Here is a 13,257-nt window from a genome sequence, read left to right as displayed (position 1 = left end):
CCTCCAGGGAATCTGTGGGATGCTCCTCAGTTGTGGAGGTCCTCCTCTTCGTCTTGCTTGAAGGCGAGATCACTGGCCAGGTCTGCAGTGGTGACCGTCGATCCTCCCCAAGCCTCCAGGCGGAGTCTTCAGAGTCCCATCTGGGTCCATCAGCCCTGCAACTGGATCTGGCTTCAGCTTAGTTAAGGTCCTCATCGTCATCTCTGGATAATTCTGTGATGCTTGGATCATCCCTTCAATACCAGAGGATTTTAAGGCATAGAATCATAGAATATCAGGGTTGGAAGGGACCTCAGGAGGTCATCTAGTCCAACCCCCTGCTCAAAGCAGGACCAATCCCCAACTAAATCATCTCAGCCAGGGCTTTGTCAAGCCTGACCTTAAAAACTTCTAAGGAAGGAGATTCCACCACCTCCCTAGGTAACCCATTCCAGTGTTTCACCACCCTCCTAGTGAAAAAGTTTTTCCTAATATCCAACCTAATCCTCCCCCACTGCAACTTGAGACCATTACTCCTCGTTCTGTCATCTGCTACCACTGAGAACAGTCTAGATCCATCCTCTTTGGAACCCCCTTTCAGGTGGTTGAAAGCAGCTATTAAATCCCCCCTCATTCTTCTCTTCCGCAGGCTAAACAATCCCAGTTCCCTCAGCCTCTCCTCATAAGTCATGTGTTCCAGTCCCCTAGTCATTTTTGTTGCCCTCCGCTGGACGTTTTCCAATTTTTCCACATCCTTCTTGTAGTGTGGGGCCCAAAACTGGACACAGTACTCCAGATGAGGCCTCACCAATGTCGAATAGAGGGGAACGATCACGTCCTTTGATCTGCTGGCAATGCCCCTACTTATACATCCCAAAATGCCATTGGCCTTCTTGGCAACAAGGGCACACTGTTGACTCATATCCAGCTTCTCGTCCACTGTAACCCCTAGGTCCATTTCTGCAGAACTGCTGCCTAGCCATTTGGTCCCTAGTCTGTAGCGGTGCATGGGATTCTTCCGTCCTAAGTGCAGGACTCTGCACTTGTCCTAGTTGAACCTCCATCAGATTTCTTTTGGCCCAATCCTCTAATTTGTCTAGGTCCCTCTGTATCCTATCCCTACCCTCCAGCGTATCTACCTCTCCTCCCAGTTTAGTGTCATCTGGGAACTTGCTGAGGGTGCAATCCACACCATCCTCCAGATCATTTATGAAGATATTGAACAAAACCGGCCCAAGGACTGACCCTTGGGGCACTCCACTTGATACTGGCTGCCAACTAGGCATAACGAGACCTTTTGCAGTGTGTAGCTGAATCTCTTGGTATCCAAGTGAAGTTCTTGCAAGAGAACACCTACAAATTAGTGGATATCCTGCAGCCATCTGCCCCGGGAGAGTCGCCCTCCCTACTTGCGGTGTGCTCCTTGAATCAGTTAAGGCTCTCTGGAGCACAGTCGTCTTGTTACTGCCTGCAGCTAAGCGCATGGAAAAATGTTCTTTTGTTCCTGTGCAGAGATTTGAGGGGTTTTACTCCCATCCAGGCCTAAATTCTGTAGTTGTAACTGCGATGAATGACAGAGCCTGGCAGGGCAGGTTTAAGTCCACACCCAAGAATAGGGACTTTAAATAATTGGAGCTCATGGGCAGGAAGATTTACACCTCCTCTGCCTTACACATGTGAATTACTAATCAGCAAGCCTTCCTGCCCAAATACAATTTAATTAATTCTACCACTATGTCAGAGTTTGCAGACCAGCTGCCCGAGGCCTCGTGAAAGGAATTTTGGGCATTTGTCACTGAGGGCTGCTTGGTGGCTAAGATGTCCTTGCAGTCCGCACTTGATGGCACAGACACCTCGGCCAGAGTGATGGCCTCTCCGGTCACCATGAGGCGGACTTCCTGGCTGCAGATTTTGAGCATTGCTTCCTATGTCCAGCAAGCCATTGAAGATTTGTCCTTTAATGGCCAAATGCTGTTTTTGGACAAAACTGATGAAATGCTGTGCTCCTTCAAGGACTCTAGGGCTACCCTGCAGTCCTTGGGGCTGTACACGCTGGTGGTGCAGAGGCGCCACTACAGCATTTAACAGCAGCAGTAGTATTGTCCATAGTGCATCTTTGGCCAGGCTTTCCCTCTTTCGATGCAACAGGGCTACCCCAGAAAGACGGATAGATACGATAGGAGAAAGCTTGGGGTTTGACCAGTCCACACATGCTCCCCTGCATCATCCAAGAGCCCATTTTGACTCCTTGGACCAGAGCACTGTTCTAGTCATTTCTCCTTTATCCTCATGTCTCCCCTTTTGGGACAGACTGTCCCGCTTTCATAATGCTCGGGGCTATCGCGACTGACAGCTGGGACCTAGGCACCATCAGACTGGGTTATGCCATGCAGTTCCTCTCCACACATCCTCCCCACCCCTCTTCAGGGACCCCGTCATGAGATACTGCTCAAGCAGGTCCACTTTCTATTGGTTTTGGGAGTGATGGAAGAAGTTCCACTGTAACATCGGGGTCACAGCTTCTATTCCTGGTACTTCTTGGTACCCAAATCGAAGGGAGGGGGTAAGAAGCATCTCAATCTTTGCAGTCTCAACAAACATATCAGATATATGAGGTTCTGAACGGTCACTGTTGACTATTCTCCCTATGTTTTCTCGGAACAACTGGTTTGCTGCTCTGGATCTTAAGGATGCCTATTTTAATGTGGTGGTTTTGTCAAGCCACAGAAAGTTCCTTCAATTCATCATGTCAGAATGCCACTTTTAGTATGTAGTGCTTCCATTCAGGCCCTCTTCTTCCCCCTGGGTTTTTACCAGATGTGTGGTCATTGTTATGGTGTATGTTAGGAAGAAGGAAATTCACATCTTCCTGTATCTGGATGACTGGTTTCTGAGGGGCAGCGCTAGAGAGCAAGTTCTTGCCCACATCAGCAAACATGCTGCACTTGCTTGACTGTCTAGCTCTCATTCTAAACACTAGGAAGTCAACTTTGGCTCCCACTGAAAAATAGAGTTCATTGGGGCCCCATTAGATTCTGTGATGTTGAAACCATTTTTGCCGACCAACCATTTTCAGATAATTTGCCACCTCAATCTGCAGACTGAGCCTTCCACAACTGTTTGGAGTTGTCTGAAACTCTTGCATGCAGATGGTCCAGTTAGAAAGGTTGCGCCTACGTCCCCTCTAGAATGTGGCTCTAGACGATTTACCATCCTACCCTTCAATCTCTAGACAGACTGGTTCATCTTCTTCCACTGGTCTTGGACTCCTTGCTGTGATGGAAGCATCCAGAGATTGTTTGTTTAATAAGGCATTGCCTTTCGCAGCCTTTGCCAACCAGATCAGTTGTTACCCTCCGTGATGGGTAGAGGGGCATATTTGGGGTCACTGAAAGTGCAGGGACTGTGGTTGGCACATGAGGTCTCGCTCCATATCAACATGCCGGAGCTTTGGGCCATCTACAATGCATATCGCACTTTTCGGTATCGTATCAAAGACTCATTGGTTCATGTATTTACTGACAATACCACTGTGGTGTATTGTGTGACCAGACTAGGGGGCACACACTCCAGGTTGCTCTGCCTAGAGGTGATCAGGCTGTGGCAGTTCTGCATCAAGGAGAGCATTACCCTGATAGCTGTTCACTTACCCAGGGTTCAGAATCATCAGCAGGCTTTTCCATGAGTCACGAGTGGTTTCTGAAGACAAATGTCCTACCGGTCATCTTCACAGCTTGGGTCATCCCGATGATTGACCTATTTGCTACAAGGGACAACAGGCAATGTCATCTGTTCTGCTTTTGAGGAGGGCCTCAGTCCAGGCTCCCTGTCCGACACTTTCCACCTCAGCTGTCCTCAACACCTTTTCCCAGATCCTGATCATCCCTCAGGTCATCCTCCAGCTCAAGGCGGATCAGGCTAAGCTCATTCTCATTTCCCCAGCATGGCCGAGGCAGTGCTGGTTCTCCGACGTTCTCACACTGTCTATTCAGCCTCCCATACCCCTTTCTCCCCATTCCCAACTTACTCAGTCAGAACCAAGGTCTCACTTTGCACGTGCACTCAGTTCCCTGTATCTCATAGCATGACTGCTGAATGCCTGAATGAGGAGGAAGAGCAATGTTTGGTGGCTGTCCAGCAAGTCCAACAGTTAATTTGTCTTATGGTTAAAAATGTGTGCCTTATTTCCGGTCTGAATTTGTATAGCTTCACCTTGCAGCCATTGGATTGTGTTATACGTTTCTCTGCTAGATTGAAGAGTAAATATGTATTCCCCATGTAGGTACTTATAGACTATAATCAAGTCACCTCTTAACCTACTTAGCACAGTCATTGCTAGTTAGGCTCTCACAGTGAGGATGAATAGAAGCAATGTCATGAAGAGTTTTGTTAAATAACCTCTTTCTGTTCGAATGTATCTCTTCTGCACATTCACTCTGATCCAGCCTCTGCATGGGAGATTTAGAGGATGTGCCCAGAGGTTCAACCTTGATCCAGCAAAGTAGTGAAGCATGTGAACAGTTCCACTGAAGTGGTGGGACTACTTGTGAAATCTAAATTGCTTTGCTGGAATGCGATCTTAGAAAGGAACTGAGGTACATGTGAGGTGTTGGGTTGTCTCTTGAGTCTTTAGTTCTAGAATGCTGAAACAGAGGGACCTGCTCCCCCAGCAGCTCACTGTTGTGAAATGGGTTCCATTGCATTCCTACAGCTTGGGTCAATGGAGGCAATACATTTGGAGAATAATTATTTGGTATGTAACCTCCTATACACCACATAAGGAATATTGTGTATTGTGCATATTTGTAACGATTGCTGTTGTAAAGATGTTAATTTGTTTGAATTGTACCACCAGAATTAAAAAGCCTCTGTTTTTCCACCTCCAAAGAGACAGTGTTTGTTGTAAAGGTTTGAATCTCGAAGATCTTGAACTCCAGCTCTTGATCTAGTGTTTGGAATGTGATTAGAAGATAAGCAGCTGGAAATTCGATTCTTCTTGTGCATTTCCCTGTTGGGGCAAAGGACCTGTTTTGATGGTTTGTCAGTGTTAGGTTAATTGTATCTTCTGGGTACATGGCAAAGCCAGTCTATTGGGGTGCGCACTGGTGAAATGCTGAGGCAGTTGAGGATGGGATTTTTGTCTAGTGGGGAAAGTACAACGGGAAGTTTTAGGCTATAAGGTTTACATGACTGTGGATGAAATGGCGTGTGGAAAGGTGAGATGAAGTGCTGCTGCTTTGGTTAATTTTTACTTTGCATCTCCTATGTAGTTGTGTTTCTAAGTGCATGTCAAGGACACTCATGTTAAGGTTTGGATCGGTGTCTTTTGGTATTGAGTTTGTATAAGACTGAAATCTGATTTAATAAATAATAAATCTTTGCGCCATAAGTAAGAGTAGGTCATGGTGGCTGGGCATTCTTGGACCTAGCTGCTTCACAGCGTGGATTTGGCACACAATGGCAAGCAGGTTTTGTAGTAAAATCAGACTATCCCTGACTATAAACCTGAATTCTAAAGTAAAGGAATATGGTTGTATTTTAAGAAGGCAATTTGCTATTTGTGTAGATTAAATTAAATGAACCATGAGAAGTTACACTAATAATATTTATCTAAGATTACCTTAATTTACAACCCATCTTTCCAGTTAATTTGTAGTTTTCTTTTTTACTGATAATCTGAATTTTTGCTTCTTTAACTGCCCTTAACCAGATTGACAGACTTCTTATTCTGCAGGGCTGATGCAAGTAAAAGCGGGTAGAAAAGATGAGAATATCTTGCCCAAGTGTTCAGAAAATAGAAGGGGTGTCACACTTAGCTGCAAATCTAGATCCTTCACTGTGGAAAAATCACTACAATACTTGAAAAACAAATCAATGAGAATGTTGCATGTTGATGGTCTGGCTCTCCAATTTTAATACACATTACACTTTTTTAAAATTTTATTTATTTGACTACACAAATGCTTTAGTAGGACTTATGTAACAGTAAATTTGGCCTCCCTCACCATGGAAGAGCCAGAAGATAGAACCCAATGCAGTTCTGCTATATATAGTGGGAGGGGAGAAATAAATGCCAGGATCTCACATAAAGGGTCTGAAGTAGAGCTGGGCAAAATTTTCTTCAGCCAATAGTTCGTTCATCAAAAAGTGCAGTTTTGGGTTAGCTGAAACTGTTTGTGAATTTGGTCAAATTTGACAAATAGTTTTGATTGAATAAAAATTGTGTGTGTGTGTGTGTGTGTGTGTGTGTGTGCATGAAATTCAGAAAAAGTTTATTTTGTTTTCACATTTTTGAGATGAAACACTTTTTGACTTTTCATTTTACAGTGTTTCATTTTGAAATGTAGTTAGATTTAACTACACCCCCCCATAAAAGAGGAGGAGGCCCCAAAACACCCCAAAGTGAAATGCAACATTTCGTTTTTGGTCAAACAAAATATTTCATTTGAGCCTAAACAACTTTTTTCCAGTTATTCTGTTTGGTGAGATACCAACAAATTTTCATTTCAGGTCGAACCAAAATAATTCTTTCTTCCAGACTTTTTCAGTTTGGCCACCAAACAGAAAATATCAGTTATTTGCCCAGCTGTAGCCTGACATCTGTAGGTGCAATGCTGCTGTGCTCTGCTGGTGTTCATTCACTGCTCTGGGTGCAGGCACCTGACAGATCCACCTGCCTTACTTTTACAGAGTGGAACATAGGAGCTGCCAGGGTTTACTGTAGACCTTGTGTTGCAATAGTGGTTGCAGATTGACTCCACGGCTGGTCTCTGGGGAGCAGATTACAGAGGTTGGTGTGAGTAGTCCTTTCTTGTACCAAACCCATAGTGTTCGGCTTGGTGTAGTTAATAGGATTTGACCTCTATTGTCTAGCTTTAAAACTTGCATTTTAATGATGGAATTATCAGTCATTGTGATGGCCTTGTTCTTGTTTTATTATCTAAGGGTACATATTTTCTACTCTGTTTACTTAACAGAATGCTTTTTATCCCACATTATCTATGGCTTTCCAGCTGTGTGTACTGCATAATATCTTACATGCTAGATCAGGTGAATGAGTGACTGGTCTGCTCTAGGATAGCAAAAGAATCTAACAAAAGCCTGCATGATGGGTAGCTGAATAAGTTTAATGAGAAGGAAGATCACAGTAGTTAGGTCCCTGCCTTCATGTCCTCAACTTCCAATTCTTTCTCCTTCCATCTGTCATGTCCTACCTGTTTCCACAGTAGGGCCTTTGGAGTCTCTGGGGGTTATGGACCAATCCTCTTTGACATTTTGCCTGCATGGATCCTTACTCTTGGGAAGTATGAATGAGCCCTGGAACCTTCTAGGCTACATCTCCACAGCAGGGAGCAATGAGTCTCAGAGCCTGGGTCAAGAGGCTAGAGCTCTATAGCTTAGGGAAGGGGGTGGGCATCAGAGCTTGAGCTTTAGCCAGAGCCACAACATCTACACGACAGTTCTTAGAACCGCAGTGGGAGCCTGAGATGTTTGACGTGGGCTCTGTGACTTGCCGCCATGGGCTGTGTAGATATATCCTTGGTCAATATCCATTGATTTTTAAGTGCACATACAGCACAAGCATTAAATCTTGCACATCATGTGAAAACAGGATGTCTGTCGTTGGACATTATTATTGTGTTGCAGTAGTAGTAAAATGACCGAGTCCAATAAGGGCCTCACTTTACTTGGCACTGTGTGCAAATGAATTGAAAGGACAATTGTTATCCCACAGAGCTTACATGGAACATCTTATTTCCCCCCCTCTCCACGCCAATTACACAGGCTCTGGATCTAATCAGAGTTGTTCTGTTTGCTGCACTCTAGGATCCCTTTGGCCCTTCAGGATCTTTTAAAGCATCTGAACCTTTATGTTCCTTGCCCTTATTGATTTTGAAACAGTCTTGTTCTCATTGCCCTAAACAGGTGATGCCATTTCTTCCTGTATTCTGAAAAATCCACCCCAGACCATGATGATAAAAAGCTTTCCGTCAGGAAGATCCTGATGTCTTTGGGCTATCTGTCCTTTTAGAAACCTTTCATGGCTGACAGTCTGCATCTGCCACTGAATGCTGTTGGAGACAGGATGCTTGATTGATGATCTACTATGACATCTCCAATGTCCCTGTCGGTCACAATTCAGCTACTTTAATGCAAAATATGTCACTCATGTATTTGTATTCACTGAAACAAATTGCCTGAAAGTCTTTAGGACAAAATAAAAAAGCATAGATATTTTTTCAGTTGGTGTTCTGTTTCCCTAAATAAAGTATTACAGAATCTCAGGATTGGTTTAATGAAAATGAGTGAACCACTAATGGTTCATTCAGATAACACATACGTTTTGATTTTGTTTTATTAAGCGTTTAAAAACTGATTCCACTGAGTGAGTGATATACCATATATAGTAATTCCACACTTGCTAGGAGGATGTTTACCTTATTTTCAAATAAAACACCTAGACTTTTTAATATGATTTGATTATGCTCCATTACAAACACAAACAATAAATTAGTTATGTTCACCTACTATTTATAACGTACCTTCATGGGAAAAAAATCATAAATTTACATGATCAGTGGTACCAAGTGTTTATAGCTTCAGACCTATAACTTGATCACTTTTTAGAAACTTTTGCTTTTTGACAGTATAAGATCTGTTTGTGTAGTATATGTTCCCTGTGTGTTAACATACTGTAAAAGTGTTATCGGATGAAATTATTATCAATTTTACATAAAGTAGAAAAAGTGCATGTAATAGTGCAGGAAAAGGGAAGTGAAACTATAGGCCTTCATATGCAACTTTCTCTAGCTCTCTGGCTTCGTGGATTCAAGACAGTCGAGTAGATGACAGCTGAGTATTTGACACTGCTCTCCCATTTTTTTCTTTTGTTTATTTATTTTGTTTTTACTGAGTTCTCTGAGGTGTGATAAACTCTCTCCAGTGTCAAAAATTGCATAATCTATTTTGCAAGACAGCAACCTCCTTCAGTATGCTCATAAATATCAACTCTAATTTTAATTATTTTTGTTTTCAGATGGACACAGTTCACTTATTTCAATAAATCCTTTCTACCCATTAAACTTTCATGACACATTCATGTTCAGAGTGGAATGTGCCAGATAAGAGAGAACCACTATTGTATCAGTCTTCACTGTTTGTGGGTTATTGATATACACAAACTTTCCAAATTGTGCTCTCACAGCAGTGCAACCCTACTGACTGCACCACAGTACAAGAGAGCAGAAATTGGCTGCATATCTTATTTTTAGTGTTGGTTACTGTTACCTTAATATCTGCGTTTACTTTATTGTTCACCATACAACAGCTAAATCGAAGGCAATCTTAAAAAATCAGGTGACCATAAAAAAAGCTTGACTGTGAAATATTTGAGAAATTACCAGAAGAACAGTCATATTAATAGAAAATATTGAAAGATTATTTTTCATATATTAAAAGACATACTTTATCTCCTCCCCTCTGATCTCCCCAGGTTCTCGCTTCAGGTTGCTGCCACAGCAGAGAACTGCCTTCTTACCGTATATCCATACCTGGCATTCCACTGCACAGACCAGCAAATTATCTTGAGAAGTGGTAAGGGTAGTGAACATTTCCTCACTTAATCTTTTTAATTATGTTATTACATTGTAATTATATTAACTACAGTAGTCTGTTTATAATTTTTATCATGATTAGAGCTACTTATTTAATTAAGGAAGTATTTTTACTTAGAAGTAACATAACTCATAATGATATTTTTATAATACGTTGGGATTCATACAGATTCAGGCTTGTTCTTACTGAAAGTAGGGGGACAAAATAAGTTGGATATTTATTGAAAAATGTATGACAAGCCTACAACTTTTAGAGTAATTGTGCTAATAGTGGAGTAAGAGTAGAAAAGATAACATAACTACATGGAGGAAAATAAATTAATTTAAATTAGGCTGACAGAGAGCTATGGTTGATAGGCAGTTTCTGTGCCACCTACAATTGGACTAGTTACGAAAAAACAGCACAGAAGAAAGCAGCATGATTGAATGGTAAAGTTATTACAGAGTAATTATATAATAGTTGGAACTGGTGTTCAGTATTTTTGAGATTCTGGAAAAGGCATGAGATTTTTTTTGTAGCGTTTTTGTTCAAATATATCTGGAATACTGTGGAAATACTGGAAGACATCAGATTGATTAGTGTAAAATAAGTCAAACTTACATGGATGGACCTTTCTTACTTAAAGGGGATGTCCATGCTTTAGAATCCAGTTACAACCATTGAAATGATCTTTGCAGAAGGGTCAAGATAAGGCAGGCAACTAGAATGTGTGCAGTGGCAAAATTACATTCGGAACCTGCTCCAAACAATTCATCAGCAGGTTTATGTTTGTAACGTGATAAAAATTAAGCTAAGATAAATTCTACTGTGACCACAGTGTGCCTCTATTGTTCAGTTTATTACTTGGGTCCAATCCTGTAAATAACAATGGGGAAGCAGAGTGCTCTACCTGTGAGAACCCCATTGGATATCAGTGGGGCTGTCTGTGAATGTACAGAGGCCAGGGCCGCATGTTGTAATTTGCAGGATTGGGGTCCTTACATTCCTCAGATTAACAAGAGCAGGTTGCTAATTCTAGGAAAAACAAAACAACATGATCCGTGTCTGTGATTTTTTTGGGACCATTCAGCGCTATTCATTTGTGTTAGGGCTGTCAAGTGATTAAAAAAATTAATCATGATTAGTTGTGCAATTAAAAAAATTAATTGGGATTAATCGCACGATTAATTGTGCTGTTAAACAACTATAGAATACCATTTATTTAAATATTTTTGGATGTTTTCTACATTTTCAAATATGTTGATTTTCAATTACAACACAGAATATATTGGCTGGGAATGGCGAACCGTGGCCAGTGGGAGCTGTGTGTGGCCGTGCAAATATAAATAAATGGTCTGGAGGCCAGTGGATTATCCTGAGAGGCTGCAGGTCACCCACCACTGCTCTAAAGTTTTACATTATTTTGTTTTTGAGTGCAGTTATTTTACAAAAAGATAAATAAAATCAACATTTGTAAATTGCACTTTCATGTTAGAGATTGCACTACAGTACTTGTATGAGATGAACTGAAAAATACTATTTCTTTTATCAATTTTAGAGTGTAAATATTTGTAATCAAAATAATAGTATAAAGTAAGCACTGTACACTTTGTATTCTGTGTTGTAATTGAAATCAATATATTTGAAAATGTAGAAAACATTCAGAAATATTTAATACATTTCAATTGGTATTCCATTGTTTAACAGTGTGATTAAAACTGCGATTAATCACGATTAATTTTTTTGAGTTAATTGCGTGAGTTAACTGCGATTAATTGACAACCCTAATTTGCATCTGTAGTTTTTCTTATCCCAATGGAAGTTTGAAGCTGAATCAGATAGAAATGAGTAAAACCTCAAAAATGATCCCAGTAAAGAGGATCCTCAGTTGCCCATAGGACTCAACTGATGTTCAGAATTTATTCAGATGCCTTTGAATCCTGCAAGAATCCGGAATAAGTAGCTGCATGGACCCTGCAGAGTCTTCAGTGACTGCAGATTTTGTTTTCCTTCATGAGACTAGAAGGGAGCTCTGTTAGATCTGAAAAGCTGTTTTCCCCTGGGCTTGAGGGGGGTTGAACTCGGGCTGCTGTATTCATTCCTTGTAGCTACTTTGTTCCCACCTAAGTAGCGGTGGCCTGTAGAACCTTTACAAAGGTGACTAGCTTAATGGGAAGAGAGATGAGGCCCTTTGCCAGGTCCTTAAACCCGTTTATGGGCTGCTGCTTATCTTTCCCAGTGATGACTGCTAATGCGTAAGCCCCAAGGCATAGCTCTGTCAAAAGAGATCACTTGCAGCGGCTCACCAGAGCCCAGCACTATCACTCCACAACAGCCATCCTTCAAACCTGCCTATTTCAACCAGGCAAATTGTAAAAAGAAAAGGAGTACTTGTGGCACCTTAGAGACTAACCAATTTATTTGAGCATGAGCTTTCGTGAGCTACAGCTCACTTCATCGGATGCATACTGTGGAAATTGTGTGTGCCTAAATCTGGTCCCACATGATCGGGCCATCCAGTCAGGGACATAGCAAAATGTGTCCCTGTGAGAATGTGTAAAATGACATTATTTGAAGGCCTAATAAACACCTGCAGCCACAGGCTAGTGACATTTTTAATCCACAGTGATAATTGCCATGTGTTACTCTGCCAGTTGATCCCCTGGACAGACAGTACTGAATGCCTTTTCACTGGACATTGTACACTGGTTTCCATGTGGTTATCCTGTCTGTTAGACAATCATTGCACAGGAGTCCTCAGCATTTTTCTTTGGTAAGAGAAAACAAGGTGCAGGACTTCGAAGAGCTGTGTTCTAATGTTGCAGAATTTCACTGCTGGCAATGTTATATCCCGGAGGTCCCATGTGACAACCACTTTATAATAGCTCTTCAATATAAAGTTTTTACATAATTAGTACGAAACTCTTCTTTCATACTTATTCACACTTGGAGTGAAAAAAATGCACAAAATATTGCTTATAAACAAATTACATGCAATAAAGATGTCATTACAATGAAATTATACAATATATTAAAATGAATGCATTCAGTAGCATTTTAAAACTATTTATTTATGAACAGGTTTTTTAACAGGTTTACAAAGCCTTGTCATGTAAATACCAGAAACTAAACAATAATTACAGCAGTGAGCTTGTGTTTAAAGAGACATTATACATAAATATGGTCATCAGATCTCTCTATTTGACAAGGTATTAGCATATTACACAGTGAGCATACTTCTATGGCATTTAACTTCTTGTGATTTTTGTTAAATGGAATGAAATCTCTGATTATACATATTTAACAGATCTGGCATGTCTATCAAATGTTACTATTAAAAAAAAATTGGACACGTGTGCTCGTGTTTTTGCAGGTGAATGTGCTTTGTTTGAGTACTGAGTAAAGGTTAGCCAAATATCTAAGTATCTTTTTGGCCTCTGTTTATTTTTCTGGGCATGCAAATGGGGTGTACATTTTCCCATAACTACCCATGGGTTTTTTTAGCCATTCTTCTACAGTTGGACTATATTTTCTTTTTCCAATGAAAGGCTATCAATAGCCAAGCAGTTACTAACAGATGACAGATTAATTCTTCATTTCCTTTTCATAGAATCAGAGAAATGGAGGGCTAGAAAGGTCCTTGGGAGGTCATCAGGTCTAGTCCATGGTTCTGAGGCAGGACTG

General features: G+C 41.2%; 1 protein-coding gene across 1 annotated transcript in view; it reads left to right on the top strand.

The window, feature by feature from the left end:
- The window catches only part of CFAP47 (cilia and flagella associated protein 47), a 635,949-nt gene that overhangs the window by 112,993 nt on the left and 509,699 nt on the right, over window positions 1-13,257 (top strand). Inside the window, exon 27 of the mRNA XM_074968655.1 lies at window positions 9,473-9,573. Coding sequence (XP_074824756.1) covers window positions 9,473-9,573 — 101 coding nt within the window. The remainder of the gene's footprint in view (window positions 1-9,472; window positions 9,574-13,257) is intronic.

This window comes from Natator depressus, chromosome 1 (genome assembly GCF_965152275.1).
Source record: "Natator depressus isolate rNatDep1 chromosome 1, rNatDep2.hap1, whole genome shotgun sequence".
NCBI lineage: Eukaryota > Metazoa > Chordata > Testudines > Cheloniidae > Natator > Natator depressus.
This window is presented reverse-complemented; position numbering and strand designations above follow the sequence as displayed.